The sequence below is a fragment of the Salmo salar genome, chromosome 13 (genome assembly GCF_965601325.2).
Source record: "Salmo salar chromosome 13, fSalSal1, whole genome shotgun sequence".
NCBI classification, from domain to species: domain Eukaryota; kingdom Metazoa; phylum Chordata; class Actinopteri; order Salmoniformes; family Salmonidae; genus Salmo; species Salmo salar.
Genome location: NC_138303.1, coordinates 46,378,166 through 46,400,399, shown reverse-complemented (window position 1 = coordinate 46,400,399; position 22,234 = coordinate 46,378,166). Strand labels below are relative to the sequence as shown.

Below are 22,234 nucleotides of genomic sequence, written 5' to 3'. Positions count from 1 at the left end.
GCTAGCCAACGTCGCCATGACATCGCTTACATGCGTTATCGGGGAGATGGAGTTTCTGCATATCTTCATACTGTAATGTCTTTGGACAAATCTTTTTTTCACAGAACCTTTTTCAGAAGTTTATTTAAGAGCATAGACAAACAGTGAATTTAATGCTAAGAAAATTACTTTCAAGAGTCAATAAATGAAACATATCAAACATTAAGTAAATGGCTCCATTTCCAAATCAAATAAAACTATACCCCAGTACTGGAGTAGAAATAAGATACAGTAATGCTTTTTAACCAAATAATTTTGGCAACAGACAGTTGGATTTCTTTTTAAATACATATATTTTAAAGATGTATTGCCACAAGGAAGACCCATAATGGCCTTTAATAATGAAAATGCACACGTTACTGTAAGACATAATTAATTCAACAAAAGCACAGGTTCACATGTTTTGTGAAAATACATCAAAAATATTGTTGAAAATAAATCTCACCATAAAAGATCAGGTACCCATTAAGGTTTCTACATGGCTGCAAACTGTATTGCTATTAGCAGAGCAACAAAACACCAACACGATTTCATAGGAAATGTATTCTCCTTCTGGAAACATGCGTTTGTTTTGATATGACCAAATACATAAAAAACTTCAGATGAAAAAAATAATCCCATTATCTAGTCCTTGCAACATCCCAGAGATGTTGAGGGTTTAAATTGAGAGTGTTTCTGAACAAAAGGTTTGCTCTGTTCATCTCTCTGTGAACTTATAAAGACTTCCATCATGTTCCGGCTGTTCCATTCATTCCTTTCTGTTTGGTTTAGAATATATGCTTCTTGTCCATTGGTGCTATGCAGTCAGGGGAGCAACATTCATACTGTTCAGGACGGTGCAACATTGCAGAACGTTCCCATAGAAATGTATAGGGTTGCAGAATTCCGGTAACTTTCCTCAAGTTTTCTAGAAATCCTGGTTGGAGGAATCCCAGATTTCCCGCTTATTCCCTCCTGATTCCAGGAATCTTCCACCTGGGATTTCTGGAAAACCTGGGAATTTTGAAACCCTACTTGTGTAGAACAGGTAGAATGGGGTCCAGGAAATCGTCAACTCTATTTAATACATTTCTATCTGCAAGGCTCTTTACATTTCAACTCGATGAATAATTAATACATCCCATATGTGTTCCTTCATCCAGAGGTTGAAGGAGGTTTCGGGTACTCTTCTAGCTCAGGGGTTTCCAAACTGGGGGGGGTCCATCAGAGGCTTATCATTTTTAGGGCGCTGCAGCATAAAAAAACATTTGGGAATCCTCGCTCTAGCTCATCTCCATCTCCAAACCTGATGATGACTTCAGGGGAACAGAGTCAAATCCATCTGACGATCTCTGTGGAAACACATCAAATACAGTTGTTCTCATTTTAGAGTTATCAAAACATTCATGGATAAGATAGTAACTATTTTATGTACTACTTTCCATTGCAATTTCAATGGGAAACGTCTCTTGGAGTTTTGAGTTACAGTATTACAGACACAGGTCAGAAATTTTATAACAAAAATATCTTTGCAATGCAAAATATGTATACAAACCACATACAGTGATACAGATATTGTGTCCAGTTCCCTGTATAAGGAGGACTCATGTCTTTTTGGCCTCACCTCTCTGGAGAAGGACTTGATCTTCGTGAAGAAGGATTTCTTGGTGAGGTAGATGAGGTCGTCCTCTGCATCTTCTCCCTCCATGATGGCACAGCTGTCTGCAGCAGGCAGCTCACACTCCTTATCTCCAGCAGTCATCATCAGTTTGGAGTACTTATATTCCAGTCTGCACATGGAGGGGAGGAAAAACACACACTGTCACTGGTGCACCAATATACACACACACACAAATGCACACAAGTGCATGCACACAGTCCACAAAGACTCCTGTCACTCCTCAAATGCATGCACAGGTGTACACACACACACACCCCACCAGTCCTCAAAAAGGCTACAGTCATGTTTACACACGTGCACACACACACACACATAGACAAACTATATCTTACTTGCGAGTTCTCTTCCAGAAGTAGCAGCTGATGCTGATGAGCAGTACGGCAGCGACCGTCCCTGTGGACACTCCGACCTTCAGCCAGAAGTCCAGGGTCACACAGGCACTGACCGTCTGGGCAGGAAGGGACACACCACCAGTACACTGCAGGGGCTGCTGCCACACGTAGGTGGTTCTCTGAAAGAGAGAGACACACATACACACATGAGTATAATTTGGCTGTTTTGATAGTGTTATCGTAAGTACATTAGACAACGTCCCTAGTTAAGAATCAAAAAGCTGCAAAGGACTGTCTGGCATGATGTAGAAGCTTTTTGGAGCCGTATGCGCCAAAGCCAGAATAGAAGAGTATAAGGAAGCAGGACTCTGTACTAATGTAATATCTTACCTGTATTCCCTGAATGCAGGCGCTGACTATCTCTCTGTAGTGGCTCTCTGTACAGAGTGGACAGGCATACGGAGACCGCCACAGGAAATGGAAGGAGCAACCGTCACACGTCCCCTCTGAACATTTACTGGACAGGGCAACAAAGACCGAATCAAATGTTAAGGTTCCCCTAGCAACTGCTGGCGCTCTGCTCTTATTCGGCACGCTGTAGTCTACCAGACATCACACAGTACAGCTGGGGTCAAGGCTAAGCTGTAATAGCAAGTCTTTATTTGAGGTGGTGTAGTACTTGTAGTTCCACCATTATTCCACAGGAAGTCACTCTCTGTACTAGTATCAGTGTGTCTGTCAGTTCAGCCACAGTCTCTATAGCTTCCTTCAGTCAGTTAGTCATGTACAGTAGTCCATACCCTGGGAGTGTAATCTGGTCTTTGCCTGTCACTGTAGGATCACATCTCAGTCTGATGGTGGTTGTCCTTCCTTTTTTACACGCCTGTGTTGTTTCACTGGACCTGTGGTGGACATAATATGACTTCTAAATACAGAGTCCAGTGGCAGATAAAGAGAGGTTGTATTGTACCGAGTTGGGATAGTACTCTATTATAGAACAACAAAATAGCCACCACTAGAACATCTAGAATGTCTCTGCATTACAATTTCAAAACTACTGGCTTAAAAGTATTCAAAACCCCCTGGAACACTAACAGATTTGTTTTATTTGAAAACCCAGATTGATGATGATGATGATGATGATACCTGTAGTAGAAAATGACATCAGGCAGGTTGGACTTGGTAATGAAAGAGCTCTCAAGAGAGGCAATGCTATCCAGAGATGTGTCAGAGGTAACCCCTTCAGACAGAAACAGAACATGTTAAAGAGAGGAGAAACATCGACACAGCAATGGTGACAGGCTTTTCTGTACACCACCCTGTTGATCATGATCAGTTGGTAAAGTTACCCAACAAAGAAAATGGACAATAATGTGCATGCTTGGCTTCATGCAAAGCCGTCCCCAAGCCCCTTTACCAGCTAGGTGATTTTTTGGTGTGTATCCATTGCTATTTGAGAGGGATGCGCCATGGAGTAAAGCTTGATCTCTTACCAATGAGTGTGTCCCCGATAGTGAAGGGTTGTGATGACACCACACTCTGACCTCTAACCTCAGAGGGCACCACAGTGGACTGGCAGGCGTAACCTCTGACCTCCTTCCTGCTCTCTGTCACGTTGTCCACGCACACCGCCACCTCTCTGCCCTACATGGGTCACAACAGAGAATCACCATTAATGTGAGTTTCTGTGTAACCATCGTTACTGTTTTCAAGGGGTAAATCTCAAAGGTATTTTTCTTGATTCCTTGCGTCCTATTTCCTTGCATCAGAGGGAAGCGAGAAGAGCCTTCGAGGAGATAGAAAGAGGAGATCTTCTCCAATGCTCTCCTCTGACATGTTGATGAGGTATGAAGAGAGGATGCAAGGACGCGAGGAAAATACTTTCGAGATTGACCAAAGGTCTATTCTAAATGTAACATCCATCAGCCCGTACCTCTTCTCCACAGAGACCGACCCTGAACTGGTGGAAGTATCGGAGGCCTTTACTGGTGAAGCGTGGACTGCTCTGGAAGCTGGTGATGTTAGCCAGGGGGGTGAAGTCATATTGGAGGACCTCTCCTCCGCCGGTGGACTGCAGGTCCAGTCTACAGTCGCTAACACAGGCTGAGTGGGCCTGTGAGGGGATGGGGGGGAGAAACAGAATGACCATACATTATCATGGACACAAATGTATTATCATTATCGTGGAAACAATGGCTTTAAAAATGCAACAATGATGCATTGATCTTTATTAGTACTTTGATTTGTGTTCCGTTCCCAGCTGTAAACCTTTACGCGCAGGCCTACATTATCTGATCAATGCACGAATACAACAGTTCTTCAGTTCGTCGCCGATCCCTTTCCTTACCTTGTTGCTGTGCGTATTGGGTCCACAGTGGATACAGGCTGCCTCCCCTACGGTCTGATCAGCCCTGATGAAGGTGTTGGGAGGGCAGCTCTTACACACGCCTGTCCCGTTGACCATGTAGTGGCCTGGAGGGCAGGGGACGCATTCTGAGGCCGACCCGGAGCCCAAGGCACAGTGGCGACACTGAGAGGCCACACCACCCACCACGTTGGTGATTTGGACAGTGTACATCTTGGCAAAGTCACCGCTGTACTGCCTCACCTGAGGAGAAGTTAGGGACAGTTAGGGACAGTACTCAGAGTACGGAAGGCTATGCCACACTAGTCAAACACACATCACTCCTTCATAAGGGGCTGAAATGTTATTGTGGAGTTGAGTCATGCAGAGATGCATTGTTGGCGGAGATGTGTTAGTGTTTCGTATGACATGGGGCGTGTTGACCCTCGGGTAAAGGTCCACTTTCTGTGATGGAAAGCTCGGCAATGAAATGGCTAAAATTTCCATGTGTTGAGTGTGTCTGTGTCCATCAATCTCACCTCACTGTAGGCTTGGGTGCGTTGGAAGCCCCAGGTAAAGCTGACGGTGCTGTTGCTCTTCACTAGGTAGGAGTAGGACTGTTTCCTGGTCGTGCCACTCCAGTGCTCCACCATGTCATTGGTCCTCTCACTGTAACCCTGGGAAAAGAACAAGAAGAACACTTATATTTCATCCATTTTCCTTACGGGCCACAGAATATGTATTTTTGTTTCCATCAATATTACAACTCTGTAGGTCTTGAATACGGATAAACCAAATGCACTATGTGACTACAAATACTTTAAATAGTTGCATGAAGTGTGGCATGAGATATTCTCTCTCACGGCCATAAAGTAGAGGGTACAATCAGCGGTGCACTGGGTCTCAAAGACAAAGGAGATCCGCGACAGTTCACTCCTCTCATCATCTTTAGCCACCGAGTGAGGCAACCTAGGGATACAGAAAATATTTAAGGTAACATCTATTTTACTACAGCCACATCAATACATGACACCTACTGTACAACACATATACTGTAACATTACACATACAGTAATTATGCAAATATGTTACATTCAAGGGTAACCCTTTTCTAGAAGGGTACCTATCTAAAGGACTTTATAACACATTCATAACTCCTACATAACTCAATCATAAGCAGTTTCATTCAGGTGTTTGTTGTAACTTCCACAGATTGATCCTGTGAGCCCTACCTGTATCCAGGGACAGTGAGTGAGAGCATCATGTAGTCAGAGTCCAGATCCCCTTGGGTGGTGTAGATGTACTCTCCTGCCACCTCCCATCCTGTCAGTCACAACAACAGATCAACAATCAATAACTTCACAGACCACCAACAGAGAGTGCACATCACGTCGAATGCAACACTCAGGATGAAGTAAATTACTGTATGACTGCTCATTCAAAAGTAGGCCTTTTTCACACTGCTGAATTTAGCCAAACCCGAGCCAAGCAGAGCTGTACCAGCTGTCCTGGTTACACATCCAAATCACCACTGTGCGGTTCGGGTCAGCGCGACAGTGTAAAAAGGGTATTTGAGTCCTTTACATATGTACCAGTGCTCCTGAGTCACTGTAACTATTACCTATTCATAACCAGGCCAGCCCATTACAACTTGGTTTGGTTTGCCTCAGTAGAGTGAAAAAGGTATTAGAGTCCCTTACCCGTGCTCCTGACTGAGTCGCTGTACTCCCGGCTGTAGACAGAGCTCCTCATGTTGTCGGGCATCTTGTTCCACCACTTGTACTCAAAGCCCACCACCGGCTCTGTTCCGACAGGACACTCTGCACAGGCTGCACATAGAGTATGGATAGAGAGTGTTCGATAAAGAGACAATAGATAGGGTTTGTTGCCCACCAGCGGCCCTCAAGCAATCAGCACAGGTTGGATAAGGACATGAGGGATTGAGAGCTACTGTTAAAATGGGTTTACATTTGTGCCAAAGTGGTCTTATGTCCCAAAGGGGACATAGAGGATTAAGTAAATAATTAATGTGACAAAAGATCTGACAGCATAAAAACATTGGCATAAGTTGTTGCGGAATGTTCCTCGTATAGCACCTAGCACAAAACATAGCACAATAATGTCTATTTCCATGAATACATTTTGATCAATCGTTACGTTGAGGAGGGGTTTTTCCACCTGTTCCATTGGAGTAGGATCCGTGAGGACAGGGCTCGCAGCCTGAGGTGTTGGTGACAGAGAAGCCAGGGTTACAGGGAGGGCAGGTCTCCATCTGTCCAGAGGCTGGTAGCTTCACCGCTCCTCCAGTACTGTTATCCACTGCCCCTTCAACGATCTCACTACAGATCTTTGGCTCGATCCACTTGTACATCAGCTGGGTCTAAGAAACACAGCAAGAGAGGTATGAATTACATTTACATTTTAGACATTTAGCAGACACTCTTATTAAGGTATAATAGGTGCAATCAACTAAGGGAGGTAAAATAACCACATATCACATCACTGTACAGTACCAGTCAAAAGTTTGGACACACCTACTCAGTCAAGGGTTTTTCTTTATTTTTACTATTTTCTACATTATAGAATAATAGTGAAGACATAAAAACAATGAAATAACACATATGGAATCATGTAGTAACCAAAAAAGTGATGAACAAATCAAAATATATTTTATATTTGAGATTCTTCAAAGTATCCACCCTTTACCTTGATGACAGCTTTGCACACTCTTGGCATTCTCTCAACCAGCTTCATGAGGTAGTCACCTGGAATTATTTTCCAAGAGTCTTGAAGGAGTTCCCACATATGCTGAGCACGTGTTGGCTGCTTTTCCTTCACTCTGCGGTCCAACTCATCCCAAACCATCTCAATTGGGTTGAGGTCGGGTGATTGTGGAGGCCAGGTCATCTGATGCAGCACTCCATCACTCTCCTTCTTCGTCAAATAGCCCGTACACAGCCTTGAGATGTGTTTTGGGTCATTGTCCTATTGAAAAATAAATGGGATGGCGTACCGCTGCAGACTGCTGTGGTAGCCATTAAGTGTGCCTTGCATTCTAAATAAATCACTGCCAGTGTCACCAGCAAAGCACTCCCACAGCATCCCACCTCCTCCTCCTCCATGCTTCACAGTGGGAACCATACATGCAGAAATCATCTGTTCACCTACTCTGCGTCTCACAAAGGCAGAGGTTGGAACCAAAAATCTCAAATTTGGACTCATAAGACCAAAGGACAGCTTTCCACTGGTCTAATGTCCATTGCTCATGTTTCTTGGACCAAGCAAGTCTCCTCTTTTTATTGGTGTCCTTTAGTAGTGCGTTCTTTGCAGCAAATCGACCATGAAGGCCTGATTCACACAGTCTCCTCTGAACAGTTGATGTTGAGATGTGTCTGTTACTTGAACTCTGTGACGCATTAATTTGGGCTGCAATCTGAGTTGCAGTTAATTGCCAATTTCTGAGGCTGGTAACTCTAATGAACTTATCCTCTGCAGCAGAGGTAACTCTGTGTCTTCCTTTCCTGTGGCGGTCATCATGAGAGCCAGTTTCATCATAGCGCTTGACGGTTCTTGTGACTGCAATTGAAGAAACTTTCAAGTTTTTTGACATTTTCAGGATTGACTGACCATGTCTTAAAGTAATGATGGACTGTCATTTCTCTTTGCTTATTTGAGCTGTTCTTGCCATTATATGGACTTGGTCTTTTACCAAATAGGGTTATACATTTTACATTTTAGTCATTTAGCAGACACTCTTATCCAGAGCGACTTACAGTAGTGAATGCATACATTTCATACATTTTTTTTCTTCGTACTGGTCCCCCGTGGGAATCGAACCCACAACCCTGGCGTTGCAAACACCATGCTCTACCAACTGAGCCACACGGGACCCATCTTCTGTATACAACCCCTACCTTGTCACAACCCAACTGATTGGCTCAAAAGCATTAAGGAAAGAAATTCCACAAATTCACTTTTAACAAAGCAGACATGTTAATTGAAATGCATTCCAGGTGACTATCTCATGAAGCTGGTTGAGAGAATGCCAAGACTGTACAAAGCTGTCATCAAGGCAAAAGGTGGCTACTTTGAAGAATCTCAAATATAAAATATATTTTGATTTGTTGAACACTTGTTTTGGTTATTACATGATTCCATATGTGTTATTTCATAGTTTTGATGTCTTCACTCTTATTCTACAATTTAGAAACAAATTTAAATAAAGAAAAACCCTGGAATGAGAAGGTGTGTCCAAACTTTTGACTGGTACTGTATATATGCTACATTATGGCTAATCATCATGACTGAGTACATACTGGTTGAATAGAACCTGTCAGGACTAAACAGGAAATCAATATGTAAGGAAAGCTGATACCAACTCCAGCTGGTGGTCACTGCAGTGACCTGAGCCATGAAAAAACAACTGACTGCTCACATAAGAACAGCATTGTCAGTCAGCTTCATTTACTTTCTCATTTACTTATCCCATATTACCTGTCCTTTGGAGTCACATGGGGTGTGTGTGTAGAAGTAGTCACTGGTGGTACATGCAGGCCTCTGCTTGCAGCTCCCTGATCCGGCCTCTGGAAGAAGAGTTTGAACAAGGAAACCAGGGTTGTGTTCAGTAGGTTGTGTTCAGTCACATTTTGAAACAGAGTGGTAGTGCACGAACTTGTCCAATAACAAAACAGATTTTTGTTGTCTGTTGCTAAACATTTTGTTACGGTGTACCCAACTGAACACGACTCAGGGAAAAACCGCCAGGAGGCAGGAGAAAAACACAACCACCATTAAGATCCAGAGATACCACACACACTTAGACTAAGTCAACTAACCACACAGCCTGTGCATTTCATTGAACCAAGAGCATATACAGTATATTTGCATACATTACATACGTGTGTGGTGACTTGCAAATGAGCAATCCACTATTCAAGCGGTTGTAACAGGGAGAACTATCTAGTTTACATACACTTAGGTTGGAGTCATTAAAACTCGTTTTTCAACCACTCCACAATTTCTTGTTAACAAACTATAGTTTTGGAAAGTCGGTTAAGACATCTACTTTGTGCATGACACAAGTATTTGTTCCAACAATTGTTTACAGACAGATTATTTCACTTATAATTCACTGTATCACAATTCCAGTGGGTCAGAAGTTTACATACACTAAGTTGACTGTGCCTTTGAACAGCTTGGAAAATTCCAGAAAATGATGTCATGGCTTTAGAAGCTTCTGATAGGCTAATTGACATAATTTGAGTCAATTAGAGGTGTACCTGTGGATGTATTTCAAGGCGTACCTTCAAACTCAGTGCCTCTTAGCTTGACATCATGGGAAAATCAAAAGAAATCAGCCAAGACCTGAGAAAAATAATTGTAGACCTCCACAAGTCTGGTTCATCCTTGGGAGCAATTTCCAAACACCTGAATGTACCACGTTCATCTGTACAAACAATAGTACGCAAGTATAAACACCATGGGACCATGCAGCCGTCATACCGCTCAGTAAGGAGACGCGTTCTGTCTCCTAGAGATAAACGTACTTTGGTGCGAAAAGTGCAAATCAAATCCCAGAACAACAGCAAAGGACCTTGTGAAGATGCTGGAGGAAACAGGTACAAAAGTATCTATATCCACAGTAAAATGAGTCCTATATCGACATAACCTGAAAGGCCGCTCAGCAAGGAAGAAGCCACTGCTCCAAAACCGCCATAAAAAAGCCAGACTACGGTTTGCAACTGCACATGGGGAAAAAGATAGTACTTTTTGGAGAAATGTCTTCTGGTCTAATGAAACAAAAATAGAACTGTTTGGCCATACTGACCATCATTATGTTTGGAGGGAAAAGGGAGAGGCTTGCAAGCCGAAGAACACCATCCCAACCGTGAAGCACGGGTGTGGCAGCATCATGTTGTGGGGGTGCTTTGCTGCAGGAGGGACTGGTGCACTTCACAAAAAAAATGATGAGGATATATTAAAGCAACATCTCAAGACGTCAGTCAGAAAGTTAAAGCTTGGTCGCAAATGGGTCTTCCAAATGGACAATGACCACAAGCATACTTCCAAAGTTGTGGCAAAATGGCTTAAGGACAACAAAGTCAAGGTATTGGAGTGGCCATCACAAAGCCCTGACCTCAATCCTATAGAAAATTTGTGGGCAGAACTGAAAAAGCGTGTGCGAGCAAGGATGCCTACAAACCTGACTCAGTTACACCAGCTCTGTCAGGAGGAATGGGCCAAAATTCACCCAACTTATTGTGAGAAGCTTGTGGAAGGCTACCCAAAACGTTTGAACCAAGTTAAACAATTTAAAGGCAATGCTACCAAATACTAATTGAGTGTATGTAAAATTCTGACCCACTAGGAATGTGATGAATGAAATAAAAGCTGAAATAAATCATTCTCTCAACTATTATTCTGACATTTCACATTCTTAAAATAAAGTGTTGATCCAAACTGACCTAAGACAGAGAATTTTTACTAGGATTAAATGTCAGGAATTGTGAAAAACGGAGTTTAAATGTATTTGGCTAAGGTGTATGTAGACTTCTGACTTCAACTGTATGTAGTACCAGTCAAAAGTTTGGACACACCTACTCATTCCAGGGTTTATCTTTATTTGAAAAAATGTGTTTGAGACAAATAAGTTGTGTTGTGACAAGGTAGGGTTGTTATACAGAAGATAGCCCTATTTGGAAAAAAACAAATCCATATTATGTCAATAACAGCTCAAATAAGCAAAGAGAAATGACAGTCCATCATTACTTTAAGACATGAAGGTCAATCAATCCTGAAAATGTCAAGAACTTTGAAAGTTTCTTCAAGTGCAGTCGCAAAAACATAAAGTGCTATGATGAAACTGGCTCTCATGAGGACCGCCACAGGAAAGGAAGACCCAGAGGATAAGTTCATTAGTTACCAGCCTCAGATTGCAGAATGTTTCACAGAGTTCAAGTAACAGACACATTTCAACATCAACTGTTCAGAGGAGACTGTGTGACAAGCAGGCCTTCATGGTCGAATTGCTGCAAAGAAACCACTACTAAAGGACACCAATAAGAAGAAGGGACTTGATTGGGTCAAGAAACACGAGCAATGGACATTAGACCGGTGGAAATCCGTCCTTTGCTCTGATGAGTCCAAATTTGAGATATGTGGTTCCAACCGCCGTGTCTTTGTGAGACGCAGAGTAGGTGAACGGTTGATCTCCGCATGTGTGGTTCCCACCGTGAAGCATGGAGGAAGAGGTGTGATAGTGTGGGCGTGCTTTGCTGGTGACACTGTCAGTGATTTATTTAGAATTCAAGGCACACTTAACCAGCATGGCTACCACAGTATTCTGCAGCGATACTTCATCCCATCTGTTTTGCACTTAGTGGGACTATCATTTGTTTTTCAACAGGACAATGACCCAAAACCCACCTCCAGGCTGTGTAAGGGCTATTTGACCAAGAAAGAGAGTGTTGGAGTGCTGCATCAGATGACCTGGCCTCCACAATCACCTGGCCTCAACCCAATTGAGATGGTTTGGGATGAGTTGGACCGCAGAGTGAAGGAAAAGCAGCCAACAAGTGCGCAGCATATGTGGGAACTCCTTCAAGACTGTTGGAAAAACATTCCTCATGAAGCTGGTTGAGAGAATGCCAAGAGTGTGCAAAGCTGTCATCAAGGGAAAGGGTGGCTATTTGAAGAATCTCAAATATAAAATATATTTAATTTGTTTAACGCTTTTCTGGTTACTACATGACTCAATGTGTTATTTCATAGTTTTTATGTCTTCACTATTATTCTACAATGTAGAAAATTGTAAAAAAAAATATATTTTTAAAAATACAAAAAACTTTAATGAGTAGGCGTGTCCAAACGTTTGGACTGGTACTGTAGTTGGTGCTAGAATGCAAACATACCTGCATATTTGTCTACTTCACACTGCTGGCACACCGTGGCTCCCTTGTTGGAGTAGGAGTCAGCAGGGCAGGGGGTACAGTGAGCAGAGCCTGGCTTGGCGCTGTAGGTCCCAGGTTTACAATGGAAACACTCTGACGTATAGGCAACCCCTGGAGGAGCAGGACGATTATCAATCAGTAATGATTAACAGAAACGTGAGTAAGAAGAGGTGTGCATCTTAGCTTTTCAGTTTTTCACATTGCAGCACTTTTGAGGGGTGGCCCCAACCGGACGTAAACCTAGGTTCAGCGACTGTCAAACCGTTACACCAAGAGATCTGAATCTCTTGACGAGTTTGCTAGGTGTTGGGTCTACAAATTGCTCAAATGTTTTGAATAATGATTACAATATTCCTGCCGGGGTATCATAATCAAGCCTAAATAAACAAGGGAGGGCAATCTGCAAACAATTCAGGATAAAAAAATGATGACATTGATGACTGCTGTATAGTACCTGAGATAGCAATGTTGCGAAGCAGTACAGGTTTGACAGCACTGCCCACCAGTGCAAAAGACGTGGTCCTCCAGTAGAGCACGTTGTTGCCTCGATTCAGCTTCAACTGGACAGAGACAGAGAGCGAGAGAAACCTTTGGGGTCATACATAAACTCTCTTAATAGACATTAGCATAGCTCACGCAGACAAGATTTGGTTTAAGGTTCTGAGATTAGGGTCACCACCCCACCATGCTCAGTGTACGGACATGTGGTGGCTATATTAGTAAGACTCACATTGTGGGGAGTCCAGTCTTTCTCTGAGGTACTCATCCAGCGACCCTCAGAGTCTGTGGACTCGCACTGGTCATTCTGAACCTGGATGGAGGACAAGACAGTGCGAGGAGATCAATACAACATGGCTGCCTGACACACACAGTTGAGTTCATTACAGTTACTCGTTTAGATAGCATGGAGACGATGGAGATCGATTGAGGAGCACATCACGTAGCCCTGTCCATTGGAATGAATTAAGAGTATCATCATGGAACACTCACATAGAACACTTAGAACATGGAACACTCACATAGAACACTTAAAACATAGAACATGCAACACTCACATAGAATTCAAAGAAGATGGTGTTGTCTGGGTAGAAGTACTCAAAGGACACAGTGCCTGCTTTCTTCAGGCTCACCGCGTAGGACAAGGTAGAGGTGCACTCATCTATGTTAGAGGCAATGTAGTCGCCTTTCGGTATCCAGGTCGAGCTATAGGGGAAGACAAAAGAGACAAATGCTGTTAGAAATAGACAGTAGCTCTAAAGGTTGAGATAAATAGTAACCAAAATAACGGTGTCTTCCAATGCACTAAACAGTATGCCGCTGTGTAGAAAGGTAGCCTGGTCCCAGATCGGTTTGTACTGTCTTGCCAACAGGAGTCGGCTACACAGATCTGGGACCAAGCTGATGTAAATGGCCATAAAATAACCGAAGCTTGAGATGGAGAGTTACTACTCTCTTCCCACACCCGCTGTAAGCAAGACAGAGAGAGATACTGACTTTGAGCAGTTGGTGTAGATGTCAGCTATGTTCATGTTCATCCCGTGTGAGATGAAGCCAGCCGGCATGCTGTCCCACTCATCGAAGGCCACGCCCGTTCCCAGAGAGTAGGTCCCACCAGAACACTTCTGACACTCCTGGCTTCCCATGTCCAGGAACTCCCCCTCGCTGCAGGAGAACGCTGGGGGGGAGGGGGAGGAGGATGAGACTAGAGCAGGCCAAGAAGACACTGTGGGTGCATCTCAATAGTCCTTTCTTTGATTCCTCACATCCTCTCTCCCCGCCTCTTCAAAACGTCAAAGGATCTGAAGAGAAGATGTCCTCCAATGGTCTCCTCACTTACCTCCGACGTTTTGAAAAGGAGGTGAGGAGAGAGAAGGTGAAGTATCAAGAGAAAGACTGAAACTTACCTTGGAACTGTGTACTGTATGTAGAGTTGTAATAAGGGTATACTTATGACTGTGATATTGGATCGTGTGTAGGGTGTTATATAGTGTAGTTAGTACATGGTATGAAAGTAGAGGAAGGTAGGGTAGGGCAGGAGGGAGGGAGGGAGGGAGGGAGGGAGGGAGGGAGGGAGGGAGGTAGGTAGGTGAGGTAGGTAGGTAGGTAGGTAGGTAGGTAGGTAGGTAGGTAGGTAGGTAGGTAGGTAGGTAGGTAGGTAGGTAGGTAGGTAGGTAGGTAGGTAGGTAGGTAGGTAGGTAGGTAGGTAGGTAGGTAGGTAGGTAGGTAGGTAGGTAGGTAGGTAGGTAACTCACTACACTGTGTGCCCTTGACAGGGTCAGGAAGGCCTGTGCACGTGTCTGGTTTGTTGGGCACCGCCACCCTCCATCGAGACCCCAGCACATCGCAGTCTGTGTACTCAAAGTGGTAGTCGGACTGCAAGAAAAAACACACACAGACTCACACTTCTCAGGTATTTATATATACAGTGTGTATAGAGCCTGAACAATGGATGAAATGCTCACAAGGTAGTCCTCTAATGGTGACATTCGTTTTTTGAAAAGTATGTGGAGTGTACTAGTTTGAGATCAGTGTATTGGGACTGTTTGGAACATGACATCACACAGGTTATGACCTAATTCACAGATATCCATTCAGAGTATATTCAAGTCAACTCCTAAATAAACTCACATTCATTTTGATGGACCATTTTACGATTGTAATCATGCTCGGAGAGTCTAAAATATGTGAAATAATACATTTTGACTGATGTAACTGACTTAAAAATGTAATAACTGGCCAATACACATGATTTCTCAACATAATGCATCACCTTCAGCCGAATTTCCCTCTTAACGAGACCAACCCCCTTTCCAAATAGAAGGATCGGATCAATATTTGCGCAGTCAAGAGGCTGCTACCTCACCTGTTGTCTTAATCTCCCTCACCTTGGGGTTATTGACTTATTTAGTAGCCAAGGAAAAAGCTGGAAAAGCTGCAGACTGGGCCAACCCTTCTGTCAACAACTCATCGCAATCATCTCTTAGCAAGTCATTACAACTACAGACTGAGGACAGGCGACATAGGATGTCTTGTTTGTTTCAAGTGGCTTTGCTATAGGTGTGGCAGAGAGCGAACAAGAAACAGTAACCGTTAAGTCTTCCTTCGACAAAGGTTGCTGTGGGTGCAGCCCTCCCATCATAATGTCATCGTAGGAGTACTCTTTACTTAGAAGATGTAAGCAGTGAGTCGGTAAGCAGAATATAAAATGCATACTGAGAATATACAGAAGAGTGCAGTCTCTTCCAGGCCTGGTCCCAGATACAGTATGTTTGTACTATCATTCCAACTCCTTATCACTCGCTGACATGATAATTCCATAAGGGGTTGGCAAGACAGCAGAAACGGACTGGCACTCAGGCTCTTCTCACAGCTGCTGTGGAGTGCCGTGAGTCCTGACAAGCAAGGCTGGTACAGAGGTGAAAGTCAAGGCATCTACATAGGCTATTGGGCCATGTATGTCAAGAATTACTGGGCTGCGTCCCAAATGGCACCCTACTCCCAACCTAGTGCACTACTTTCAACCAGGGCCCAGAGGACTCTGTTCAATAGTATTGCACTGTAGAACAAGACCACTTTGCAGAGTAAACCTAACCCCCACTCTGGACCATGTAGGATTAATAGTTAACAACCAGCAGACAAATGTTCCCTCTAACACACTTCTGTTTTTTATTAGTGCAGCTTCATTAGCTTTTGTTTTAGAGATAAGGGGAGTGGGTGGGAAGAGAAGAGAGGGGGAGGGAGACAGAGAGGTAAAAGGAGACAGAGAGAGGGAGGGAGTGAAAGTGAACCGTTGACGGATCAAATGAAAATTCATAAATTGAAGATGTGCTCTGCCTGGCTCGAATCTGATACTCCTTGTTCATAAAAACATGAGTAAACCGTGGCAACGGGACATTGTGACCCTGTCTCCTCATGGTCTCACAGGCACACACACAGGTTCTGTCAGAAAACAAATCATTCTGATGAATCAGTCAGCCATGGTGTCCCTTCAACTTAATCTGCCTCTAAGCTCTCTCACCTTGAGGTAAAGGTGGCTGAAGGGTTTCCTGGAACACATTGTCCTTACATGGGCCTAATCATGATGCCAAGTCACTTGGGGATGTTAGTTCTACTATAAACTGTTTTTTTTTGCTCCAGCTGATTTTGCTAAGCATTCACGAAATGTGTACAGTTTATGAATGTGTTACGTATGACTTAAGAATGTGTTATGAAGTCTTTATGTAACCTTGTTAACCCAAACAAGGAATAATGAACGGGTCATAAATATGGCGACAACTTCCAATGCTAGCAAGCATGGTGCATATCAGCTCTCCATTCCCAACCCCAGCAACAACGTTATTGATACAAGAAATGCCTGGGCATTATCAAACGCCACAGTAGTTATGCAAATATTAAGAAGAGAAAGTAGATTACAGCCAGGAGAGTTGTTAACTGGAGAACTAAGGACTTGCTTAAGGCAGAAAACGGTTGCACACACACAGGCACCTGACTATGACTAATGAAGGCTATGTAAGCAACACCAAACTAACTGACGCCATACCAGTGTAACACATGTCCATTTAACACAGGCATCACCGTAATGTGTGCGTAGGAGACCAGTTCAGAGTGTGGTTAACAACTCTCGATAAAGAGAAATGCTGCTAGCAGAAGCCTCTACAGCAGGGGTACTCAAGTACTATTCGAGACGGTCCGGTCTCACAGATTTCCTAGGTGGAAAAGAAAGGTCTGAATGGATATTGTCATTTGTCAGCGTGGTAACAAACCCCCACCTCACAACCCATGCGACCCCAAACTGTTCACACCCCTCTTGTTGACAGAGAGAACATTTTGTAGTTTTAATGCTAATTTCCTTAAATTCTACACATTTTGCCATGGGGCAGAGAGAAAGTTTTGCCGTTTTAAAGCTAATTTCCTACAATTCTACACATTTTGCCATGTCTTATGTGTGTTCATATGATACTGGGGTGGAAGCGTGACTGAGTTCGCCCCCCAAAACAAACATTTCCCTACACCCGCAATAACATCTGCTAAATACGAATAAATGTTTTTATTTGATTTCTTTAAATGTTTTATTTGGGACCCATGGTCCGTATTGACCCCGTTCTTGGTCCGGATCCGGCCTGCAGTCTGTCTGTTGAGTACGGGAGCTCTGCAGTACTGAATTCAGTTAACATGACATTGACAAACTCTTTAGGAAAGTAGAAAATTAGGCATCTATTGTTTTTTTACGGTTAATTTCTGTATAGGCTACCTCAGAGTGAATGTGTATATGGGGTTGATGATGGTTCAACAGAGTTTTAAAATGATTACATTTGACCTCAGCGCTTAAAATAAAATAAATAGAGAACAGTTGGGCTGTTGATTAGGTCTAGGGGTACAGTTCAGCACCTCTTACCACCCAGACTCCTTCTCCCACCACCCCCCATGCTGAAAAGTGTGATACAACAGTTAAAAAACCCACCTGACCCCCACTATCTTGAAATACCATAATATTACATCAGAATTCTAAGACTTCAACAGCTCTGCATTTATATAGTCCTATAAGTGGCCATTCAGCCATGTGTGACTGTTTTGAATTCTATGGTTCTGATAACTCATTGCATCATATTTCCATAAAGCCTACAATAGCAAACGTCTATTACTCATAAAACATTCCTACTAATTGTGTGAAGGATACTTCTTCAAATACGATCAGGTTTCTAGATCATCTTCACTTATGATGGCTCGTTGTTTACAGTGTAGTGCTTTTATGGAGGTCAAATTCAGAGGTTTCTAACTGAGACATAGGCTGCATCAGACAACGTGTATGTACGTCAATATGAATGAGTTCTGCTCCAACTGATCAGTCAATATGCTTTTCATAATGGACCAGAAAAGGATGGATCATGTATTTTTAAAAGACTGCATTGAAAACTACAGGAAAATGTTTGCAATTATTTTTGTTGAAATTCCCAGCTAATTAATAGAAACTTTACAGTTTAGTTATCTGAAATCTGAGTTATACAAAATAAATGTAAAATGATGTGAAGCAATAAGATAGGTTTTGTTTAGGTTACCTAATGAAGTGCACTTTATGTTATTGTTATGCCATATGGGTGAAAATACAGTCAATTAGTCACAATTATGTTAAAAGGCAACTTATCATTCCATGCTCCTTACCTCTTTGCATATGGGCAAATCACTGGACGCATAAATTTGAACAAAAAATAGCCAAAGAAGGTGAAGAAAACGGTGTGAAGCTCGGCGCATCATCTTTCTTGAGCAGCAGGTAGGCTACAATTAACCGCTTGCAGGTCCGCTCCACGCTGGAGGTGAAACTCATGCGGGGTGGAGGGTTGAACTTATGCCACGACAGCTGACACAGCATCCTCTAGCAGTCTACCTGAGGCGCAGGCGCTTTCACTCTCTAGCTAGCGCCCTGAAAATAATTAAATAAAATACTCGTTTTTACATTTTTATTATTCAATGAATGGTCAGCATGATTGTGTATATTTTACTGACACAATCAATTATCTTTCGCATTCAAACATTCCGGGGTTTTTGCAGGCATTACCGCAGTCCACAGGTGCTTTTTGACAAGATTAGTGCTATCTGGGATCCTTGGGACGTCCATATCCTAAACCCCTACCCTTATCAAACTCTAACCTTAACGGCTTAACCCTCACCTTAACCATTTTAAACGTCAACCTCAATGGGAGGTATGGACGTCCCAATGATTCCGGATAGCACGCCCCCTTTTGACAAGGGATATAGCCAATTTTGACTTTGTGGCTGTTGTAACTAGTGGACTGGAAACCCCTGGCAAGACATGGCAATTGGTTGGGTTTACATAACAGGAAACATGAACGTGATATTACAGGGTACACTCATTGTTGTATATTTATTTTTCATTACAATATTGTTTTCCATAAATAATATCCTAGTCATTAATCATCAATTCATTATCAATTATGTTGTTTTTAAAATGCTTGTTTTTTTGTTAATGCTTGTTAATGGCATAGCGCTTGCTATATATGTTCAATAAATTACATTCGTCAAAATTGGCAAATCTAAACATTTCGTAAACTCACATTTCTGCAGAGGATGAGGAATAGGTAAATATTTGTAATAAATTATATATGTGGATGTGGTGTCACAATGAATCGCCTAGCAACCATGGTGAGTTAGTAAACATTCTAGTGCGACAAACAAGGGGATACAATTTGGCGGCAAAAGCATGTGTTTATCATCCTCAACATTGTAACATTTCCAGCTTTTATAATGCCACTAACGAGAGATCCCTTTCCTTTTCCTAAAACTGAGAACGACTACTCATTGACTGGGGCAAGGCAATGTCAGGTAGGCCTAAATTGCAGCTCTAGTACTGATGATATTTAGCTTCTTTTTTTTGCCTAAAATATATATTGTTTTACTTTTAAGTAGGCCTACATGATTTCCGCTATTTGATCAGCCTATGCATTCTTCTTTCCAAATGAACAGAAAGAGCCATTTGATAAACCAACTCACATAGCTCAAAATGACGAACCGTGGAGTCGCCTAAATGACAGGGCTACTCTAGCCAGCATCAGAAGGACTGTCCGGTATCATGACCGGCAGGTAGGCTAATAGTATTTCTCTATAATAGGCCTATGCCTATTATTAGCTTGACTCAAAGGACAACATGAAAATAAGTTGTACTAGCCAAATTCAGATAGCTAGTACAATATAAACTTATTTGACTTGACTGATTCATGCACACAGACAGAAACTGAAGAAATTCTGAATTTACATCACAAAATGACATACAAACAGAGCGATCACCTATCACATTACTGTACTCTCTCCCAACCAAGGCACCTAAAGACAGCCTAGACTTCCATCTGAAATCAACCTATGACCACCACCAGGAGTTCCTCAGTAGTAAGAACCAGACCTTATACCAGAGGGAGACTTTTACTGACGACCATGGGTGAGTGTGATGGAACGGGGAATGCTCAACTGTGGTGCTGCCGTAGTCGAGAGCTCTGGTCAAAAGTAGTGCACTATATAGGGAATAGGGTGCCAAACAGCAGCTACGGGAAGAGATTGACTCAACTAATGTAAAACTAACTCTGTAGGAGGACTCTGAAGAACCGTGGGAAACATGAAGCGGCCTTGTGTGAAACCAAGAAAGAAGTCAAAGTATGGATGAACTCACAGAAGTCTTCCATCTACAGCATTGAGGGAACAATTGGTAAGATTTCAATACAACCCTAATGACTTGTTCAATAAATAATTGATTAGCGAATACTTAGCGAATACACGCAGGCAAGAAGAGGATGAGCATGACTGAAATCCAATCTATAATCAGGAAGTCTGTGAAAGGAACATCTATCGTCACCTCAGCTCCTTCTAGTGACTGGTATATAAAGAGCTTTTTGAACATAACTACTGGGACTTCTAAAAGATTCTCCTAGTTCTGAGCTAATTGTAAAAGCCCTGGGCCTGGCCAGGTATGAGTGAAATCGGTTCTCTACTGGCCTAGGCAGGGCATTTTCCCTAACAATATATGCTAAGATTTTTTTTGTTTTTGTCTCCACAGAATCTCATCACAACGCCTCTACTAACAGGGGATACTCCAGGAAGCACGATGGGGGATTCTACTCCACCTAATAATACTGTCACACAACTCACTCAGTGGGCAATGGACATCACTCAACTTCCAGTGAACTACCCCCTACACAAGATCATTACTATATTACAGTATTCAAGTCGCTGAAACATCTTAAAATAAGCATTCCTTAACTTTGACAGCATATTTGTTGAGTGGTGGTTGCATTTTCAGCACACAAGCCAACCGTTGTGTGAAAGTATGAACCTTAGAACATCAAAATGTTTGTTTGGTTGCACATTGATCAAATGTTTGTTGCCACCTAGGCTTTTTTGTTTTAATGGGGAGGAAGCAGTAGGGCCACTGAATTTCTGCTATAAAACTAACCTGGCACACGTGTTTCCCTTCTCTCCATAAACGCTCACTACTTTTGTCCTTAACCCCATTATCTGGCTAAAATAATTGTGATCTAGCTTGTCTGGACAAGGGGTGGCTGGCGAGCTAGCCAGAAAACGTTGGCTAAGTAGCAAGCTAGCCACCTACAACAGTGTTAATTACCGTCTCAGGGGAACCATTTTTTAATTTATAGCAGATCAGAATCGCTGTTATACTCATTTGCCAGTGTGGAGAATGAGGTAAAACTACAAATCTCCTAGGCACTAGTATATCTGATCGAGTCATCACTTCTGACCATAATTTATTGTGGAGCCCTGAAGTTCATGGAAGCTTCATGCTCATCGCCTCAGGAGCTCGCATGTCGGGTACTATCATTTCAGAATCGGGGCAAGGTCAAACCCCAACCAGATCAAATAAGATCACTGTGTAGAACTATAAACAAAACAATCACACACTCATTCAGTCGTACAGGCACATCACACGCTCATACATACCACCATTCAAACAAAACAAAACTGACCGTACTGCCGCGTTGTTGAATTTATACAGCGCAGAGAATCATGGGAACTCTCGGAGGGAAGAAAGGTTGGAGTAAAATAATAGCGTGCCCTCGTGTGGCCATCAATGGTAATGTGGGCATGCCTTGTAATGAGTAGGCCTACATATAGAGTACCAGTCAAACATTTGCACACACCTACTCATTCAAGGGTTTTTCTTTATGGAATCATGTAGTAACTAAGAAAAGTGTTAAACAAATCAAAATAGATTTTATACTCTTCAAAGTAGTCACCCTTTGCCTTGACGACAGCTTTGCACACTATTGACATTCTCTCAACCAGCTTTATGAGGTAGTCACCTGGAATGAATTTCAATTGACAGGTGTGTCTTCTTAAAAGTTAATTTGTGGAATTTCTTTCCTTCTTAATGAGTTTGAGCCAATCAGTT

The 22,234-nt window shown here is 42.6% G+C and overlaps 2 protein-coding genes and 1 non-coding gene across 4 annotated transcripts; 1 reads left to right on the top strand and 2 right to left on the bottom strand.

The window, feature by feature from the left end:
* Positions 1-106: 106 nt before the first annotated feature.
* Positions 107-21,828, bottom strand: elapor1 (endosome-lysosome associated apoptosis and autophagy regulator 1). 2 transcript variants are annotated; one of them, XM_014135706.2, is made up of 22 exons: positions 21,810-21,828; positions 14,577-14,697; positions 13,819-13,999; positions 13,380-13,527; positions 13,055-13,135; positions 12,779-12,884; positions 12,286-12,435; positions 8,870-8,958; positions 6,554-6,755; positions 6,076-6,204; positions 5,608-5,698; positions 5,239-5,344; positions 4,915-5,052; positions 4,379-4,639; positions 3,965-4,144; positions 3,525-3,675; positions 3,178-3,271; positions 2,832-2,933; positions 2,422-2,548; positions 2,032-2,210; positions 1,643-1,808; positions 107-1,370 (listed from the first exon to the last, which is right to left on the bottom strand). In XM_014135706.2, the coding sequence occupies exons 3-22, from the start codon at positions 13,965-13,967 to the stop codon at positions 1,302-1,304; spliced, it is 2,718 nt and encodes a 905-aa protein (XP_013991181.1). In that variant the 5' UTR covers positions 13,968-13,999; positions 14,577-14,697; positions 21,810-21,828; the 3' UTR covers positions 107-1,301. The 2 variants fall into 2 exon arrangements, with proteins under 2 accessions (XP_013991181.1, XP_013991179.1); XM_014135704.2 differs by lacking the exon at positions 21,810-21,828 and adding an exon at positions 18,484-18,763.
* Positions 19,524-21,286, top strand: cfap276 (cilia and flagella associated protein 276). Its single transcript, XM_014135707.3, has 5 exons — positions 19,524-19,662; positions 19,804-19,920; positions 20,157-20,272; positions 20,421-20,536; positions 20,885-21,286. Exons 1-5 carry the CDS (start codon positions 19,585-19,587, stop codon positions 20,953-20,955), a joined length of 498 nt encoding a protein of 165 aa, XP_013991182.1. The 5' UTR covers positions 19,524-19,584; the 3' UTR covers positions 20,956-21,286.
* On the bottom strand, positions 21,482-21,781 carry LOC123726272 (small Cajal body-specific RNA 2). Its single transcript, XR_006758662.1, has one exon.
* Positions 21,829-22,234: the final 406 nt, after the last annotated feature.

Excerpts from the sequence above, each read along its gene's own strand:
- elapor1 (XM_014135704.2), bottom strand. The coding sequence starts at position 18,576 with ATGATGCGCCGAGCTTCACACCGTTTTCTTCACCTTCTTTGGCTATTT. Across the intron at positions 4,145-4,378 it reads CCAATACGCACAGCAACAAG|GCCCACTCAGCCTGTGTTAG; the intron begins GTAAGGAAAGGG and ends ATCCCCTCACAG. Across the intron at positions 2,934-3,177 it reads GATGTCATTTTCTACTACAG|GTCCAGTGAAACAACACAGG; the intron begins GTATCATCATCA and ends TGTCCACCACAG.
- cfap276 (XM_014135707.3), top strand. The coding sequence starts at position 19,585 with ATGCCACTAACGAGAGATCCCTTTCCTTTTCCTAAAACTGAGAACGAC. Across the intron at positions 20,273-20,420 it reads ACTTTTACTGACGACCATGG|GAGGACTCTGAAGAACCGTG; the intron begins GTGAGTGTGATG and ends CTAACTCTGTAG. Across the intron at positions 20,537-20,884 it reads CAGCATTGAGGGAACAATTG|AATCTCATCACAACGCCTCT; the intron begins GTAAGATTTCAA and ends TTGTCTCCACAG.